The following is a 19,924-nucleotide window of genomic DNA, read 5'->3' as shown; positions in this document are numbered from 1 at the left end:
TTAAAAATCCACTCACAACGGCAAGAAGGGAAAACAACAAAAAATGCTTTAATAGCATTAAACTAAGGCGACAAGCATGATGTAAATCGAGGGTCACATCACATTGAAAATGAAGAAGCCGTAAACACCTCAAAAAAGAAAGCCGTAGACACCTCAAAAAAGGAAAGCCGTAGACACCTCAAAAAAGGAAGTTAAAAGGAGAAAACATCATAAAAGAGAACACAAACGCTCACATTCACATTTTTCTCTCTTGCTCGACACACTCTCACCCATCTGCAACACTTTTCCAGAAATAGCTCCATGCCGAAGATCAACAGGACGCTTGGCCCGAAAAAACCCGAGAGAAAAGCCTCTACATGCCCATGTTCATCCCGGGCACGAGGAAGGAGCATTAGGAGTGGGCAAGGAGGTGCGGGTTTGCAAAATTTTTTGACTGACAGTGGGAGGAACTGGAGGATGGGGGGAGATTGATTAATCAATTTTTAGAAATCAAAACTGTGTACGTGGAGGGGAAGGAGCCGATAAAGATCTCAGAAAACGCAGTGCACCATGCGCTGGGATTGCCCTCGAATAGAGCTCTCGACACCAACTTGAAGCCAAGGGTGGATGAAGAAATCCCTAAAATAGGCAATATGCACCAAGTAAAAGATGTGGCAGATGAAACCTAGCGAGAACAATTTATCTTCTTCTTGCAAAACATCATGTTCATGGGGAAGCCAGAGGACATGTCTAACAAAAGTTACAGATTGCTCAGAGCAGCGAAGGCAAGAGAGAAGATAAATTGGGCTGCAATTTACAAGAAAAATCTGGCGAAGAGAGCAGCCACTTGGGCTAAAGGGAAACAGCCCACTGTGGTACATGCACACCTGAGGGCAATGCGAAGAGAGCAGCCACTTAGGCTAAAGGGAAACAGCCCACTGTGGTACATGCACACCTGAGGGCAATTGCCCAAGCTGTAAGATCGGTGGATCGACGGACAGGAGACATCTCCGAGAAGTAGCAAAACAAAGAAGCTGCAGGATCCTTGAGAGCTGCCAAAGTAACCTTCAGTTCATTTGAGGATGATGTGGATGATGAGGAAGAATGGCAAAAGATCGCCCGGAAAGCCAATAAAAAGAGGAAGAATAAGGTGGATGAAGAAATGTTGCCTGACCCATAAGAGGCCAAGAAAAAGAGGACAGAAGAAGAAAGGAAAAGGGAACTGGAAGAGAAAAAGAAATAGGGAGCCACTGCAAAAATTGAGAGAAAAAAGAAATCTAAAGAAGCGAAAAAGAAAAAGGAGGAAGAAAAAAAGAAAAGGTAGGAGGAAGAAGAGAAGAAGAGGAGAAAAGGGGAACATCAGAAAAAGAAAAGGTAGGAGGAAGAAGAGAAGAAGAGGAGAGGAGAAAAGGGGAACATCAGAAAAAGAAAGAAGAAGTAGCCCAAAAGGGAAAGATGCCCACAAGAACAGAGCTGTCATATCAGCGGAATTGTAGCCTTGGGTGGTAGCACTGGCGCAAAAGGCCCAAGTCACAAAGACAAATTACCTGAAAAACTGGAGACGAAACTTCCCACCCAACAGCTACACATGGACAAAGCACTAATGACTATGGCCTAGAAAATTCTCTCTCACACTCTCTCTTCAATGGAGGAGTATGAAACAAAGGCTAGAAGTGCAATTAATCAATTGAGTGCACTAAAGCATAAACAATATGGAATGTTGATGAGTGCCATAGCAAAAACCAAGGAGTTAGAGTGCAAATCACAGTTAATGGCGCAACAAAACGAGGAGTTCTAGAAGAAGGTGGCCATGGCGACTGAAAGGGTCCTATTAGACCAAAAAGAGCTAAGTGAGGGAAAAATCAGGACTCTCATTAACGAGAGGCAATTGCTCCAAGCACAGATAGAAAGGGTGCGAGTAGAATCGAAAGAGGTAAGGAAGCCAGCAAAAGTTTAAGCCGACGAAATCCAAGGATTAAAGGACGAAGTGTTGGATTCCACAATAGCTTTGGCAGTCACCCAGTCTGAAATACAAGCCCTGAAAACCCAGGAAGAAGAGGAAGTCAGATGCCAAAGTGGCGGTAATTAACATGACAAAGGCCAAATCAAGCAAAGTATGGGATTAGGCGCTGCAAGCTCTAGTAGAAATCCATGAGCAGTTGTCTTGCAAACCCCAACAAGTCATCCATGACTTGGATGACAATGATGATAGAGATGGGGATCAACCGCAACCGCAATAGCAAAACAACATCAGCAATAGTAACAACAACCAGTGGGCCATGAATCTTTAAAGACCAGCGCTTTTGGAAAGGAGAAACAAACAGAAAGTGAAGACCAAAGTTTGATGTAAGCATTGAAGGCCACCACTTGGAAAGCAAAGCATTGGGAAAAAGAAGCAAGGAAGTTATCTGAAAGGAACAAAGTGTTGCAGTCAAAGTTACAGGAGGCCACACCCATAAAAGAATATGCAAACATATTAAGAGATGCAATCCACGAGAGAGACAGAGCAAAAGACCAAGTAGAGGAGTACAAGCAAAAATTTGAAAGCACGAAGTTCGAAGTTGATGCCATCAATGAGTTAAATGCATTGGAACTAGAGATGCAGCAATGCATAGAAAATGAAAATTAGCTAAGAAAAGAAGGGCCCAGAGATTGGGAAAATTACAAGGATGCCCTACAGATACAAATGGAGGAAGCACGCCAATTGGCCAAAAGGGTGAAGCAAACCCAGAAAACAAGATTGAAATGGAAGTTAGAGCTGAGGGAAGAAAAAGAGGAAATTGCTAGACTCCAAGCCAAGCTCTCAAAAGTAAAAATAGATGCAGAGCTAGCCACAGAAAACCCATAGATGCTGACGCCCGGAGTACCTAGAAAAGAACGAAGAGAACTGTTGGTTGAGGCCAGGAAGCTGCAGGATGCCAACCAAGATTTTCTCAAGGAAAATGAAGGCTTAAAAGACCGACCGGACAACAATTCTTCTGCTCCATGTGGAAAACCCTTTTTTGAAGCCTCACGTCATGTTTTTTGAACTAATGAAGGTGAACATGGAATTGCCACAATATTTTAAAAATGTAGAAAGAATAACGTCTATATTAGTCCAGAAACCTCTTCCCCTCTCGAGCACCCATGCTCTCAGTTTTTGGGGCACATCCATATGCAAAGAATCAAACAAAAGAGGGTGGAAATTTTGCAAAGGAGTATCCCACTAAGTAGCACATAAGTTTTGTTCTCTTTTTTGGAGGTCTATGCATTGATCTTTTTGAGAGCCCATATGTATTCCACCATGAACTTAAATGGGTATCTTGAATTTAATTTTCTCATCAACAAACAAGAACTATATTAGGAAAATGTTTTGTCTGCAGGATTGTCAATGACCATAAAAAAAAATAAAAAATCCTCCCTTCTCTCTCTCTCTCTCTCTCTCTCTCTCTAGGGGTGAGGGTTTCAGAAGGGTCTCTTCCTCTCGTCCTTCTAGGGTTTCAGAAGGGTCTCTTCCTCTCTTCTTTCTGACTAACACAGTCACCCAGCGTAGGTTAGCGTTTGACCAGCATGGGAATGGTGGATCCGTCCAGGGAGACCGACAGCGCGAACTTTTCTGCTGCAGCAGAGGTGCCTGCGAGCGACCGCCCGCCGCTGCTACCCCTGACCGCCGACCTTCTGCAGGACAAAGAGATCGAGGAGAAGGAGAGACGTGCTCGCGAATCCGAGGACCGTGAGCGCAAGAGCCGAGAACTCAAGGCCGGCCTTCACCCCTTGCAGGTGTGGTTTTCCGCTTCCTATCTAGGGTTGTTAACAGAGTTTTCCATGACGAATATCTCTTGGTTTGCTGCTGACCAGCCCACAACCACATAAAGCACTGCATCTGCCCCTTGTTTTACAGGTGGCCGTGATGTCTGAAAGATGCTGTACATTCTTGAAATTGACATAGTAATGGTGCTATAAGATATGCAAATACAGCAATATGTGCATGCTTATATATACATGCCTGTGCTACTTGGGACTGAGAGATGCCCCACCCCATATTTTGGTTATTCTTTTATTCCAAACCTTTTAGATACAACGCTTTGTGCTAGTTGGGCTCCCTGGTCTTCGTCTATGTAACAAACATACACTGTAAAATCAATAGAAAAGAACCCAGAGTGGATGTATTTTTTTAAAGTCTTTGCTTCATCTCTCTTTTGTGCTTAAAAACCTGCAAGCATTGTTTCACAAGTCAAAGACTTAACTCCCTGTAGATGTCACAAGGCAGTGGCATGTTATTTGGTCTCAAAGATCCAAGTCCTAGGATCTACTAACACTCAGGATCAAGGCTAAGATCTACATACATGAGAAACCGTAATTAGGCCAATCCGATGTCATACTTATTGTATAACCGCTGTGACACTTTGTGGCTAGACCTAGCCCTATAGGTTTTGTACCTTGAACCCCACCAAGCCTAAGGTTTGATCGCCACGAGCTAGCCAAGCCTCGGTAGCCCCAACTTAGCATCCCATACCACCAGGCTGAACATATGCTTGCAGCTACTCTAGCCCTGAGGTTCTCCATGCGCTGGTAACACTGCTACTGCGTAGGTACAAAGGCTGGTACAACAAGTACAATGGCTAGAAATCATAATAAATGATTAAATACCCTTGCCTTCAGTATTTCTTCGCAATGGAAGCCTCCAAAATAGTCCCCAACAGCCGGTATTCTTCATGGGCAGCCTCCACTATACATGTTGTACCAGCATTTGTACTTGTTATACCTGTTGTACCAACCACCGTACCGGTTGTACCAACCATTGTACCTATTGTACCAGCCACCGTATCAATTATACCAACTACTGTACCGGTTGTACCAACCATTGTATCTATTGTACCGACTGAATGGAGAGTTGTACTTGCTGTACCAGCTCTATTGTATGAAGACCCGTGGTTTTTGGGGGAAGAATCAGCACCCACACGGAGGTATATGGATTATATTGTTGGCTCGGCATTTCTACAGCCTATGTTCCGGCTTGGTTGCCTCGTGTTGGGCTATGTTATGGCATTTGTATATGGATAATCTGGCATCTCCCGTGGGGAGAGTAAGGCCCTCAAAGCTTGTACATGATATTATTCTCCTTGGGTAATAAAATACTCCGGGGGGGGGTGGGCCCATTCCGACCTCTATGCGGTGCCACACGTGCAAGCTCCATTTTCAGCATTTGTGTCTGTTTTGTCCAGCTTTATGTTTTATGCAAAGTGGTGATGGATATGTGTTAAGGTTGTGGCCATGTTTAAGTGTTTTGATATGCATTGATGGTATCAACAAGTGTGCCAAAGGCCCTAGTCTCTCGGGCACCGCCGCGAGTTTCATTGGTATCAGAGCATAGGCTTTCTTCGAAGCAGCGGCTTCCTTCTATTAATAAGGAAGAGAAAAGATCTCAAGTGGGGACCCACTTACCATCATTGTTAAGCATGGCCAGCCGCTTCATAGCTTATGAAGTAAGAGCAGGAGCAGTAGACAGCTTGTTGATCTAAGGATTTATGAATTCACAAAATTTATCTTGGAAGTATGGAGTTGGCTTTATGTGCACACGTTTAGCACCCTTTCCATATGGATATTGTGGATTATATTATCAAGCTTACAAGCATGCTATATGAAGATATATCTTGGGATATCTTAAGGATATGGTGAGGAGATATTTCTTTTGGCTTCATGACCAACCTGGCAAAGAAAAGCTAAGTATACTTTGAGTTTGCAAAGTTGGTGCCTTGGCTATTTACTATGAAGTGTTTTTGATGTTCACTAACCCTTGTATAGCCATGCAAGGAGAAAGGTGTTGTTTGCCTTGAGATGGTTTAAGGGAAACATTGTTTATGGCTCCTTTTATTGGGATGGATTATATCTATGGAGATTTCTTTCTTGGACGAGATTTATTTAGATATTGGCCTTCACAAGCAATTTCTATGGACGAATCTGTCCCAGTTTATAGAGAAGAAATATTTGGATATCTCATGGATATGATGCTTTTATGGATTCTTGGTATATAAGAGTTATGGTATACAAGGATTATGGTATACAGGTCTATGGATTCTTGCACTTCTTTTCTAGGGATTTGGATCTATCCTCAGGTTTATGGATTATTCTTTTTGCCTCCCTTTATTTGGGATGCATTGGACTCATGGTTCACATACCCTGTGTAGTGTTCTCTTGTTCTACGTGCTCTCTTGAAGATTGTTTCTACCATGTGTGGGTGGAACAATAGAGAGCAGATGGAAGAGAACATAGGCACTTTAGAGGGTAGTGTCGAGCACAACATACCATGTGTAGTATTCTCTTGTCTTACGTGCTCTCTTGAAGATTGTTTCTACCATATCTGGGTGGAACAATAGAGAGCAGATGGAAGGGAACGTGGGCACTTGAGAGGGTAGTGTGAGTTGGTGGCCGAAATGCCTACAAACTATTGGTGGTCGAAATGCCTATAAACTATGTGTAGCAGAAATGCTTATGGAACACCAGGCTATCTATGCATGCGAGTGATTGTTTTATCTTGTTACTTGAGCCCACCTCTCATCCAAGGTGTGTGGTCAGAGTACCAACACGGAGTGCAAGTGGTAAAGTGGACATGATACCTGGTTGGCAAGGGACTTATGTGTACGCCAAGGGTCATGTGGATTGGCACATGTTTGTGTGCTTTGAGCTTGGATTATGATACCTCGACTTATGGGATTGTTTTGTCTCGCCCATTTATTTGGGACATGGATTTATTTATCTTTATGCCATATTAGAATTACTATCTCCCCATACAGAGGCCAAGAGGTTCATTGTTTATCTCACCATGCATGTGGAGTCATGTTGGGATTGTGAGAGGGCAATTCAATGAACACTCCACCATACACATGGATTCGTGTTGCGATTATGGAGTGAGTTTCATTGTTTCCACACCATGCTTGTTGATCAGAGTTGGGATTGTATGGGAGAACATGGGAACTGTTGGGATTGGGAGAAAGGATTGCTAGAACTATGGAGAACCAGCTTTTTTGTCACCATGGTTTGTGCTCTTGAATGGCACTAGTTTGTGTGCATAGCACATGTTTCTGTGTGAGGCACTAGTTTCTTGTGCATGGCACTTATTTAAGTGTCTTAGCACCTAGTTGGTGATTTTCATTGGCATATGATTATCTCATTGATATTGGTGATTGAGACACAATTGGCTCGTGCCTGTGTCTAGCATATCTTCCATGGAATTCTCGTCCATTTATTTTGGGACATGATTTTGATATTGGTATTATGGAGACTTATTTAGTCTCACGCATTTCTTTGGGACATGGATTCTTCAGTTATATTGGATTTTTGAGACTCTCTCGTCTCGCCCACTTGATGGCACATGATTATATCTTGAATATATGGCTTGAAGCTTAAAGTTGAGGACAACTTTTAAGAAGCTGGGGAGGATGTCACCAGCCTGGACATTTCCCAGTATGAAAGGGGTCTGGTGGACTCTAGGATGTCTAAATATTTGGAAAGTACAAGCTTTGGGAATGGGGGATTATCCTAGAATACAAAGGACCACACTCCTAAAATTTAGGAGAGTTGCACTCCGATGGAAATTCTGTTCGCGTCATTACATCTGGAATTGAGCACATACCAAGAGTTGGCAAAGTGCCTATATGACAGAATGTCTACCAGTTGGGATATTTTTAGAGAGAGAGTTTATGGAAGGACCCATCTCTTAGATTGGGACATGTGGCAAGAAAGTGAACCAAAGTGAGACAAGTGGCCTAACACTTGTTAGAAAGTGGATCAAAGTGAGACAAGTGGCCTCACACTTGTCACTTCAGCTATTGTGTGGCTCTCCACTTGTCATTGTAGCCTTTTGTTGCCATTTTAGCTCATGGGAGGTCCAAATCTATAAATTGGAGCCCCCTCTCTTCATTAATAGAGGCTCTCTTGTTGCACACTAGCCTCTACCACTGTTACAGGCTGCCCTAATGATGGCTACTCTCTTTCTCTCTCTCTTGAAGGCTGCCCATGAAGAATACCGGCTGTTGGGGACTATTTTGGAGGCTTCCATCGCGAAGAAATACTGAAGGCAAGGGTATTTCATCATTTATTATGATTTCTAGCCATTGTACTTGTTGTACCAGTCTTTGTATCTGCTGTACCAGCCATTGTATTGGCTGGACCAATCCTTGTACTTGTTGTACTTGTTGTACCACCCATTGTATCGGCTGTACCAGCTTTTGTACTTGCTGTACCAGCCATTATATCTGCTGTACTAGTCATTGTACATGCTGTACCAACATTTATACTTGCTGTACCAACCACTGTATCGGCTGTACCAACCACTGTACCTGTTGTACCAGCCACCGTACCGGCTGTATCAGCCATTGTACATGCTGTACCAACCACTGTATTCGGTTGTACCAGCCATTGTACCTGTTGTACCGACTGAATGGAGAGTTATACTTACTGTACCAGCTTTATTGCATGAAGACCCGTGGGTTTTGGGAAAGAATCAGTACCCACACGGAGGTATATGGATTATATTGTTGGCTCAGCATTTCTACAGCCTATATTCCGGCTTGGTTGCCTCATGTTGGGCTGTGTTATGGCATTTGTATATGGATAATCTGGCATCTCCCGTGGGGAGAGTAAGGCCCTCAAAGCTTGTACATGATATTATTCTCCTTGGGTAATAAATACTCCAGGGGGGGCTGGGTGGGGGGGCATTCTGGCCTCTATGCGGTGTCACACGTGCAAGCTCCATTTTCAGCATTTGTGGATGTTTTGTCCAGCTTTATGTTTTATGCAAAGTGGTGATGGATATGTGTTAAGGTTGTGGCCATGTTTAAGTGTTTTGATATGCATTGATGGTATCAACAAGTGTGTCAAAGGCCCTAGTCCCTCGAGCACCGCCGCGAGTATCATAGAGGTTGAGGACTTGTTCCTTGTCCCACATGAGCAAGGACTTATATATTGGATTTCAGGGAGAGGAAGCTTAGGAATAAGTTGATCCTTGGGTATAAGATCAAGTGGAAGGACATGGCGGTGGAGGACTCAAGTCAGGCGACAGTTGCTAGTTTAGAGAGAAGATTCCCTAACTTTGTTTCCTAGAGATTCCCTAACTTCCTTTCCTAGAAAGGAAAGGTCTTAGAGCCAAGCCTTGCAGGGACTAGGGTCCAGACTCCAAACTGGTGTGCAGGCAGGAGGAAGTTCTATCAAATACCCACAGTTGAATTTGGGAGAATGGGAGTGGATATCAATAGATAATTCTCACTACCAGGCCTTTTTTCCAAAATATAAAACCAAAGCAAAAGAAAGGGTATAAAGAAAAGCGTATGAAACGTTTATGGTACGAAACTTACATTCCTAGGGAATGAAACACGTTTCATTGCTACTATGGATAGGATTAAGATCCTAATTTAGTTTATAAGATTTGAAGCTTGTTATGTTTAAATTGAAATGATACTTGTATCAAATTTGTTAGATATAAGTCATTATAAATTTAAAGCCATTAATAAATCATTCAATTTTTGAATATATTAATATATGTGCGGGAATGGGTGAAACAATCCACACTGGTAGGATATGGTTGGTTTCCTTTGCTGGTCTCAGGAGGTCCTTGGTTTTGCCTGTTACTATTCTGTTTCTTGGTTGTGGCATTTGCCATTGGATTTGACTCATGTCCTCGGGATTGCCAAAAGGTTCGTGTGTCACCATTTGGCTCCTTTAACAACAAGGTATCCTTAAATAAATGCAAAGATAGATTCTCACTAGATCTTTCTATGCATTTGGACACCAGTTTGACTTGTGAATCACCCTTGGGATGTCCAATATTTGGGCTTTTTGCTGATATGATCAGTAGTCCTATGATATGGACTGATATTTCCAGAGGGATGAGAGCTTTGTTGATATGATCAGTAGCACGTCTGGCAGTGCTAGTGTGACTAGTAGGCTTGGAGGTGTGACCAGTATGACAGGGAACACTAGAGCTTGGGGTCATCTAGTATGACTAGACCCCTGAGTGAGATGAGATACATGGCTTGAGAACGGGGGATTTCCAATGTATATTTGTATATGCACTTCATTTTGTGTATGTGCGAAGATAAAAGATTTACTAGATGCATGACTTGTTTTCGTTTCTTGCATGCTTGCCTATGTTCAGTTTTGTAGCACTGGGGACGCCCAGAACTATGGCTACGAGACTCTGGATGCCTTTGCTTGTTGATTTGTGATTGGCTTTTTGCAGGCACCAAAACTGGCCGTTGAAAGGCTCAAACCATGTCGAAGGCTTAGTTACATTTTATAAAGTGGAGTGTTCACACCCACATTAAAAATGGGTGTGAACACCCCAAGAGACTAACCCAAACTTTTAAATAATTTGTATAGAAGGATTGGTGTCATTTACGAAGGCTGGTGGTATTTTAGAATAAAATAAATAAAAAGGACATCAATGGCCACATGGGTAACTTCTAGAGCCCTCACACGCTTATAGCATGGTGGTCGACGTGGGGGGGAAGAAGGGATGGCTGGCTGGCAAAGGAAGAGCAGAATTTGGGGATGAATGTGCTAACACCATTGTATTGTCAACTTCTCCAAATCTTTTATACTCATTAAGTTGAGTGTGGGTGAGTGGTTGTAACTGGTAAAGCTATCTATACGTAGTGTCTTTAATGTGAGGTTTAATATTCCTAGAAATTTGGATTGTACCACCCACCTCGGTTTCACTTTGCTTCTGTTGTAAAACATGTCACTGATTGGGTATTTTCCTGCATGCGAACAGCATCGATTTGTGCTCTGGTATACGAGACGATCTCCCGGGGTACGGTCACAAACTTCTTATGAAGACAGCATAAAGAAAATAGCAGACTTCAGCACGGTAAGTCAATTCTTTAGTGTGCCTTCGCCCGGGTGGCTGAATGTGTGTTTTTGGGTGGTGTTATTGGTTATTTTTTGAAGTAGATTGGTTCTGTAGGTTGAAGGGTTTTGGGGCTGTTACTGCCATCTTGCACGAGTATCATCTCTGCCCACTCCAACAGATTTTCACCTCTTTAAAGAGGGTATTCGACCTCTGTGGGAGGTATGTTAAAGCACATATTTTTTCTGTAGTTAAATATCCTTAAATACACATGGAGTTGATGATCTCTAGTTTGGATGGCCAGGATGCTGCAAATCGTAATGGTGGTAAATGGATTGTACGGTTCAAGAAAATAGTATCGGGACGGTTTTGGGAAGATCTGGTAACATGCGTGTGTTTTTTTTTTGGGGGCCTCACAAAACGCTTTTGGTTGTTCTTTGGAGTGACAGGTATTTAACATCTCTGTGAGCTCAGGTATTAGCTATCATTGGAGACCAGTTGGAGGCTGGTGACAGTGTATGTGGAGCTGTACTAAGTATTCGTTTCGGAGAGGACATATTGAGTGTTTGGAATCGCAATTCTTCAGATAACCAGGTGGTTTGAAAATCTTAATCCCATGCATTCTTAATGTTTGATATGGTATCTTTGTGTACTTGGTTTTCCCGCTCTCAAAATCAAGAGACATTGGGTTCAAGTTTCATCCCCTGCACTTCGTTTCCATTATATTGGATCATGTGGTAGGCTTCATCTCATCTCATCTCATCTCGTCTGTGCATGTGCGCATGTTTGAGTGGAGAGAGAGCTTGCTATGGGCGTTGTAACATGCATGCATTTCCTTATGAATTTTAGGCATACGACTCGGGACCTGTCCATCAGAGCATGCAACAGCAGCATCTTACAGTAGAGCTTAGGGTTGAACATCTGATATAGTTCTTATACGTTAGCTGCATTTAAAAAAAAATTAAATTTTGAATCAGCAGGCTGTTATGTCCCTGCGGGACTCCATAAAGCGGCACCTGCACTTACCTCAAAGCTATGTGATGGAGTATAAACCTCATAATGCCTCTCTGCGGGATAATTCCTCATTCAGAAACACATGGTTAAGGGGATGATTTGGCATTCTGAAGCTTCTGGTTGTGGGCCAGCTGACATGAGATTATGGACTACGGTTCTTGTTTTTTGAAGGAAGTGTCTTTGTGCCACCTTGAAGATGTTGGGTTAGAACATTGTTTGGGAGCAAAATCTGGTGTTTGCCAAAGTTAAATTGATGTACTAAGAACAAAATGAAAAGGAAGTTTCATAGAAAGAAGGTTCTCCATGATGTGACACATCGATCGTATCTTTAAGTGTGTTGTCATCATTATCTTTTGTAGCAGCAGATTCTAGCTTGTTTCAATTTTTATAAAAAATATTGTCAACGTTGGAATTCTTGTTACCTTCACTACCGCCCTATGAAATAGTATGCTAGGAAGGGCAAGTAAAGCTTCACCTTGTCTATCGGTTTAAAATACACAAGTGTACACTGACTTCAACAAAAACAAAGATTTACGAAAGAACTGTCTCAGCACACCTCATTTTAAAAGATGTGCCAAACTCAACAAAGCATAAAGTTATGCACCACAAATTTTCGCAATAATTTAAAATATAACTAGTGGGAAAAGCCCATCAGGTTGGGGTATCACATGAATTCTCTACTTATTTCCTTCTATGTGAGTTCGCTTTCAATAATGTCAACAATATATTTGCATCAATTATAGTCTTTATGACATGGTTGTGTAGTATAAGAAATCAACTTTTGTAAATATTTAGCTCCTTATATAAACCTCGAATGTGATAATAAAAGCATGTGGAATCAAAAACTAGTCCCACACACGTTCAATCTCTTGGTGCGTTTTGATTGGTGGAAGCATGTTCAGTTACATGTGAAAGCCTTATATTGATCGTTATTTTAGTCTTTTCGTAGCTCGGCACCAAGGCATCGTAGGTTCATGTCGTGATTGGTGGAAGCATCTTTAGTTACGAATTTAAATTATTCAATACCTCGAAATTGAGTGGAAATGCACCTTCATCTGATATATGATGATAAAGACAATAAAATCTAAGCGTGTTAACGGTGGCCTGTGTGATGCAAGCTTTGAAGTCATCTTCTATAATAAATCTCAATTGTCACATATATTCTCGATTGGTGCTTGAGGACGTGTTGGATGTAAGAAAATGCAACTTGTACATTCACGAAAGTAGTGAAATCTTTCACGAGAGAATTGAGTGCAATATAGATGGAGAACAATATTGAATTATTGTTTGCAAATTAGATTACAGACTGATGGCGTCTACCCACTGCAAGGAGCTTTGATGACGATCTACATAGAATCTGAGACTGAGGATGCATGCACTAGCAAGGGTGCACAACGCATTGAAGATAGATTTATACTTGATAATCTCAATATGATTGAGGAGGTTGTTAAATAAATCTATATACATAACCCATGGTTGGTCATATCATAGATTGGCCCATGTTGGCTGATTAGTATACATGGAACCACATCGACCACATAGACTAACTGTGACAATATAGTTAGAACAAGATATCAAAGGTCCTAGTATAGCTTCAAGGCTCATCGGGCACCCATTGAGGCCCGACAACCTGAGCACAAGGTGTCTCGGAAAGATTTCCTTCAACCCAAGGGTGCGATCTTGTTGACCCACACTTACATGCATCCTACTTAGCATAGCGTCAACTCTACATAAGCAGTCCCACAACCCTCCACCAACCACTTATAACCAAGATCGAGTGTCAAAACTAGGCACTATCGGGCGCTCAAGCATGCTCAACACACACGGCTACTCCTTATAAAGGGAGCCTTACAAATAGAGCAACTCGTCACCTGCACAATCACAATGCTAAGGGTGGAGCATTGTGCTATGGGCGCATGCAAGATGGACTGTGTTCAAGTCAAGAGCTTACCTTAGCCCTGTCGAAGCATGTGACATTGGGTCTTACCTTCGAGCCGCAAATGCAACTTCCCATTGTGGGTGTGCTAGCTCGTTTGTTACATCCTCACTCTGTTTTCACACCGGAATGCTTCTTTCCAAAGGGGTGAAGGGAGAGCTCTCAATGCCTAGATGGAGACAAGAAGAGATGGTCCTTCAGAATGACTCTCTCCCACAAAAGCAGGGAAAGAAGAAGGCAATCGAAGAGGGAAGTGTACAATCAAACATATTCAAGCATGCATCCATCTAGCAAGCATGAATTCAAAAGCCCACAAGAAAACTATCGAAAGGGTCAAATTGTGTTTTACTTATTGTAAAAAATGACTACTAGTTTTCACACTAGGGTGACCAAACTTAAAAATGGTCCGACCTCTATTACTAGTCTTAAGAAACTATGCACACTAAGTCCGTAGAATTTACCTATTTGACTTTAAGTTCATGGTAAGGCTGCTTTATGTGTGCCAGTGCCGTCTTACAAAAGGTAATTGCCTGTTCGTGCGCCTGTTCGTGCGCGGATAAGATGGCAAAGTGCCTTACGGTAGGTCATGTTAACCAATAGAGTGGTTAATAGACCCCCTTCCTAATGGTGACCGCGTCCTCGCATCACCCGTCGGCTTTGAAGTTGCTGGCCGGGAAGTGGTGTGGATGGTCTAGGATACGCCATCCTAATGGTGACCGCGTCCTCGCATCACCCGTCGGCTTTGAAGTTGCTGGCCGGGAAGTGGTGTGGATGGTCATGTTAACCAATAGAGTGGTTAATAGACCCCCTTCCTAATGGTGACCGCGTCCTCGCATCACCCGTCGGCTTTGAAGTTGCTGGCCGGGAAGTGGTGTGGAGTTGGCGGCTGATGTTAAGTGGTTGGTTTGGGACTCATCCGTAGGGGACAGTGATGGGAAGCTTTGGGCAGCCCTAATGGTAGGTAGCTTGTTAAGGCAACATGGAAAGGGATAGGTGATTTAGAGGTGCTACGTGCTAGGCCTCCCTTGGTTGTGGACATGGTATAGACTCTTCAACATGATGTAGTTGGCAGAAGCGATCCACACATAGTGATTGGCGGAATGAGTGCTAGTACCCCACGAAATGATTGGCATGGGTAGATAGAGGTTTGGGATGTCTTGGTGCAACAGGGTATTATGCCTGGATCTCATAGCATGATGCCTAGAGATTGAGATTTTTCTTGACAAATACGTCGGCTAGGGTGAGGTTTTGTTGGTGTTGAATGGGAGTTAAAGCATAGGATATAGGCATATAAGCTTGTTGGAGGTACTTCCAACAAGCGAAGGTTCATACCACGGGCTAGGCTTGTGCCATGGTCTCCCCATCCACAAATATACCTAGAGGGTTGGCGTTGACGAGGTTAGTTGCAAGTGCGCGTGTTTGTGTTGTGTGCCATGGGATGCGAGAAGTGAAAAACAATTGTTATACCCATAGTGAAATATGTAGGTGACGTGCATGGGCAATGGGCAAAATGTATGCTCATGTGTGCACACTTCTCCAAACAAATACTTCGCCAAGTCAACTACTTTCTTTGACTCTCTTGCTGCTTTCTTCGACATTTACTTGATAGCTCTTTTTGTGGGGAGTCAAAATCGTTAGAGTGTCTGAGGCATGGCAACGAATTTGTGCTTGGTTATGTCCATAGCTACAAGGGAGCTGGGCGACTTCTATGTTGAAAGAACGGTAGAGGGGGAGGAGACACACACACAGGAGCAAACCCTAATGTATATTGCAAACCCTAACCATAGAGGGAAGCCATCTCCACTCTCAAACAAAGCATAATGCCATAATCCAAAATCCACACAATACTATGAGTTGTGTCCACACACACATCTAACCCTAGCTAATGTCCACACACTATGACCAGCTGGACACGCGGTCATTTATGTCTCACACATGTTCCTACCTAACATGCCAGCACATAGCATAGCTGGCTCACACTGACATCGAGCTTGAATCTCAACAGCCCCTCTCAAGCTCATGATGTACTGCCGATGAAGATGTAGATGAGCTTGGGATATCAAGACTCTCAACACTCCCCCTCAAGCTCATCCCATGTACTCCCAACATAGTCCGGAAGTACTCAAACTTCTCCCTGCTAAGTGGCTTTGTAAAGATATCTGCCACACCTGCTCATCAGTCTTCACATACTGAAGATCAACTGTACCATCCAGCACCTTCTCTCTGACAAAGTGATAATGGACCTCTATGTGTTTGGTCCTCGCATGAAATACTGGATTCTTTGCCAACTATATACTGCTCATGTTGTCACAATGAATGACAACTTTGCCATCAATAGGCTCACATAAATCTGTCAAGAGACTCTTTAACCATATAGCCTCACAAGTAGCAATGGTTGCACCCCTGTATTCAGCCTCTGTAGTACCGGATAAAGCAACTGTAGGTTGCTTCTTGCTACTCCAACTCACCACGGCACTTCCAAGTGTAAAAGCATAACCACTAGTAGACCTCCTGTCATATGAACTACCTGCCCAATCAGCATCTGTGTAGCCATGTATATCCAAGCTTTTACCACTCTCATAAAGTAGACCATAATGTGCAGTGGTCTTCACATATCTCATGATGCGTCTCACTGCATCCAAATGTGGTTTTCTGGGGCTCTGCATAAACTGACTTACTAGCCCCACAGCATAACTCAAATCTGAGCGTGTGATAGTCATGTATATGAGACTACCAACCATCTTCCTGTACATAGATGGATCATCTAACTCATCACCATAATCAGCCCGCAACTTCACATTTTGCTCCAAAGGTGTACTCATAGGCTTACACCCTGTCATGCCATACTTTGCCAACATATTCAATGCATATTGGCGCTGTACTAACCATGTACCTGCATGATCTTTGACCACTTGAATTCCAAGGAAGTATCTCAACTCACCAAGATCTTTCATGTCAAATTGCCCACTCAAAGCTTTCTTGACACGCATCACATCTGCACCATGATCACTTGTGATAATCAAGTCATCCACATAGATGACGAGTAAAAAAATCCCATGCTCTGTCTTCTTCACATAGAGTGAAGAATCTGCTGTAGAAGTCTGAAAACCAAGTGAGATAAGATATCTGCTCATCTTATCACTCCAAGCACGAGGTGCTTGCTTCAGACCATACAATGCCTTTTTCAAGTGAGATAAGATATCTGCTGTAGAAGTCTGAAAACCAAGTGAGATAAGATATCTGCTCATCTTATCACTCCAAGCACGAGGTGCTTGCTTCAGACCATACAATGCCTTTTTCAATCTGCATACGTGAGTGGGATATCTTGGGTATACATACCCTTCTGGCTGTGCCATGTACACTTCCTCTTGTAGATCTCCATTTAGAAATGCATTCTTGACATCCATTTGATGCATTTCCCATCCATTAGCTGCAGCCATAGTAATGACTGCTCTCACTGTGCCCATCTTAGCCACTGGACTAAACGTTTCATCATAGTCCAAACCTTGGGTCTGTGCATAACCCTTTGCTACCAATCTTGCTTTATGTCTCTCAATAGAACCATTAGATTTGCACTTCACTTTGTAAACCCATTTACAGCCAACAACATTCTTGTCCTTTGGTAATGCAACCAAGTCCCATGTGTCATTATGGACCAATGCGTCCATCTCAACATCCATTGCTTTCTCCCATACATGCTCTCCAATAGCCTCTGTATAGCATGTAGGTTCCACATGCTTCACCATAGATGTCATATATGCATAGTGCATAGCGAAATCTCGATATGTCAATCTATCAACTAGATATCTGACTCTATGGGATCTTCGCAATGCATGCGGGTCACTCTGTACACCTATAACTCTAGCATGTGGTGGCACATATCTATCCTGCCTAGCACCAGGTGTGCGTAAAACAGGTATGCCAAGCTCCTCATCCAAACTCTCTGAACTAGATGACTCATAACTTGTGATTCCAATTCCTTCGACCTTCTTCTTTCCTTTATCCATAGCACTACTCCCAGTGCTCACACTCTCATGCCTCAAACGTCCTGACCATGGACGTACACTGCTACTCTCAGCTTCTGCTCTGCTGGCCCAGACATATTAGTAGAACTAGAACTTGCTTGTGGCAAGTTCACAGGCACATCAACCTCAAGTGACTCAATGACTCCCTCATCTTTTGCTTTGTACCAACTAGCTAGCTCGTCAAACACCACATCGCGTGAGATGACCACTTGTCTAGTTTGTGGATTATAATGTTTGTATGCCTTTCGATCCTATGCATATCCAACAAATACACACTTCTCTGCCTTAGATCCAACTTCCTTCTTCTTTCATCAGGCACATGTACATAAGCTATGCATCCAAAAACTTTGAGGTGTCCAATGTCTGGCCTGTAACCTGTAAGCCGCTGGCGTGCTTCCATGAATGGTTGCTGTAGGTGTTTTGTTCAGTATATACGCACATGCTTCTGCCCAACAGTAATTTGGCATGCTCTTTTCATTGAGCATCGCCCTAGCCACTTCTCACATATGACTCTATTCTTTCTCTCAGCGCCACACCATTCTGTTGAGGTGTATACCTGCAAGTCAATTGTCTTCTTATTCCATGCCTCCTCAAGAAATGCTCAAAAGCCTTTGACCACCTCCATCTGTTCTCAAACATTTAATCCAACAGCCATATTGCTTTTCTGCAAAAGCTTTGAAATCCATGAACTTTTCCAACACTTCACTCTTCTCTCTGAGAAAGTATATCCATGTCATCCTCCTGAAATCATCTATGAATGTCACATAGTATAAACTGCCTTTGATAGATGGGTTTTGTGCAGGACCCCATACATCACTATGTACGATCTCAAGTGGCCTGCTACTCATATTTCCTTCTCTAGGAAACCTCAACCTTGCCTGCTTTCCAAAGTGACAGGCTTCACAAACATGCATATTTCCATCATATTTGAATCTAGGCAATCCACTGACAATGCCTCTTGTTTGCATGTTCTTTAATCTCTGTATATTGACATGTCCAATCCTCTTATGCCACATATCAATATCCTGTACCACATTCCTGCTTTTAGAGAACATGGCTGATTTTAACTCAGGAATTCCAGCATCCAGCTTAAACAATCTGCCTTCTTTCTTTCCTTTAGCAATGACTCTACATCCATGTTTGAAGTCCTCAACGAAGCAACCATGCTCGTTGAAACAAACCTGTAATCCCTACTCCACCATTTGACCAACTGAGGCCAAGCTCTTTGTGATAGAAGGCACGTACAATACATCAGACATAGATTTTGTTTGACCATTGTGCATGACCAATGGTACACTTCCAACATGTGTAATGACATGCTGGGTATCATCACCTGTTTCCACATAGCCTTTTACATCCATAGGCTTCATATGCTCAAACCATTCACCATGACATGTCATATGGTTTGATGCTCCTCCAGAGTCCATATACCATGTGTCATCATTCTCAGCATTTGTCATCATTGATCCAACAACATGCTTCATGGCAAACAAATGATTTGCAGTGCCATCATTACTGCTTGATGCATAATTTCCACCACCATGTTGTGCATAATTTCCACCATAATGACCACCACGTTGTGCTCTTCCCCCTTTCAAATCATTCTGTTTGCGGAAACAATCTCTCGCCATATGACCATATTTCCCACAATAATGGCATTCAACATCTTGCATAGAATTTTGTTGGCCTTGCCAACGTCCTCGACCACGGGGGTTACCTTTGTCTCTCTGAGGTGCATATCCACGACCACCTCGAGCACCATATGTGGGCTGAAAATTCTGTTGTGGAGATCTGTCCTGCCATCCACGACCATTACCACCACGTCCACGTGATGTGAATCTCCCCCTGCCTCTTCTAAAGCCTCTCTGAGAGTAGAAAGCCTGATTTCTGCCATTATCATCATGGCTAGTAGATGCATCCAGAAATGAATCACTGAGCTTGATTTCCTCAACAAGCAAGAGGGAAACCAACTCATCAAAGTCTAGTAAACCTGTACTCCTCACTGAGATAGATGTATCAAAAGATTTGTATTCCTTGCCAAGACCACGCAAGGTAATATCCACCAAATCATCATCAGGCATGGGGGCATTTATTGTGGCCAATGCATCTGTTGTTGCAAACTTCTTGATTTCTTGCACATAATCA

At 42.8% G+C, this 19,924-nt stretch overlaps 1 protein-coding gene across 1 annotated transcript; it reads left to right on the top strand.

Moving 5' to 3' along the window:
• The first annotated feature begins 3,332 nt into the window (after positions 1-3,332).
• NCBP (Putative cap-binding protein) lies at positions 3,333-12,110 on the top strand. Its single transcript, XM_086792444.1, has 6 exons — positions 3,333-3,738; positions 10,730-10,825; positions 10,922-11,026; positions 11,109-11,186; positions 11,279-11,398; positions 11,785-12,110. The coding sequence occupies exons 1-6, from the start codon at positions 3,529-3,531 to the stop codon at positions 11,914-11,916; spliced, it is 741 nt and encodes a 246-aa protein (XP_086648570.1). The 5' UTR covers positions 3,333-3,528; the 3' UTR covers positions 11,917-12,110.
• The last annotated feature ends 7,814 nt before the right edge of the window (positions 12,111-19,924 follow it).

This window comes from Cibotium barometz, chromosome 58, assembly GCF_041138505.1.
Source record: "Cibotium barometz isolate CiBa-2024 chromosome 58, ASM4113850v1, whole genome shotgun sequence".
NCBI lineage: Eukaryota > Viridiplantae > Streptophyta > Polypodiopsida > Cyatheales > Cibotiaceae > Cibotium > Cibotium barometz.
Note: the sequence above shows the minus strand (reverse complement) of the source record. Positions and strands in the feature narration are given on the sequence as shown.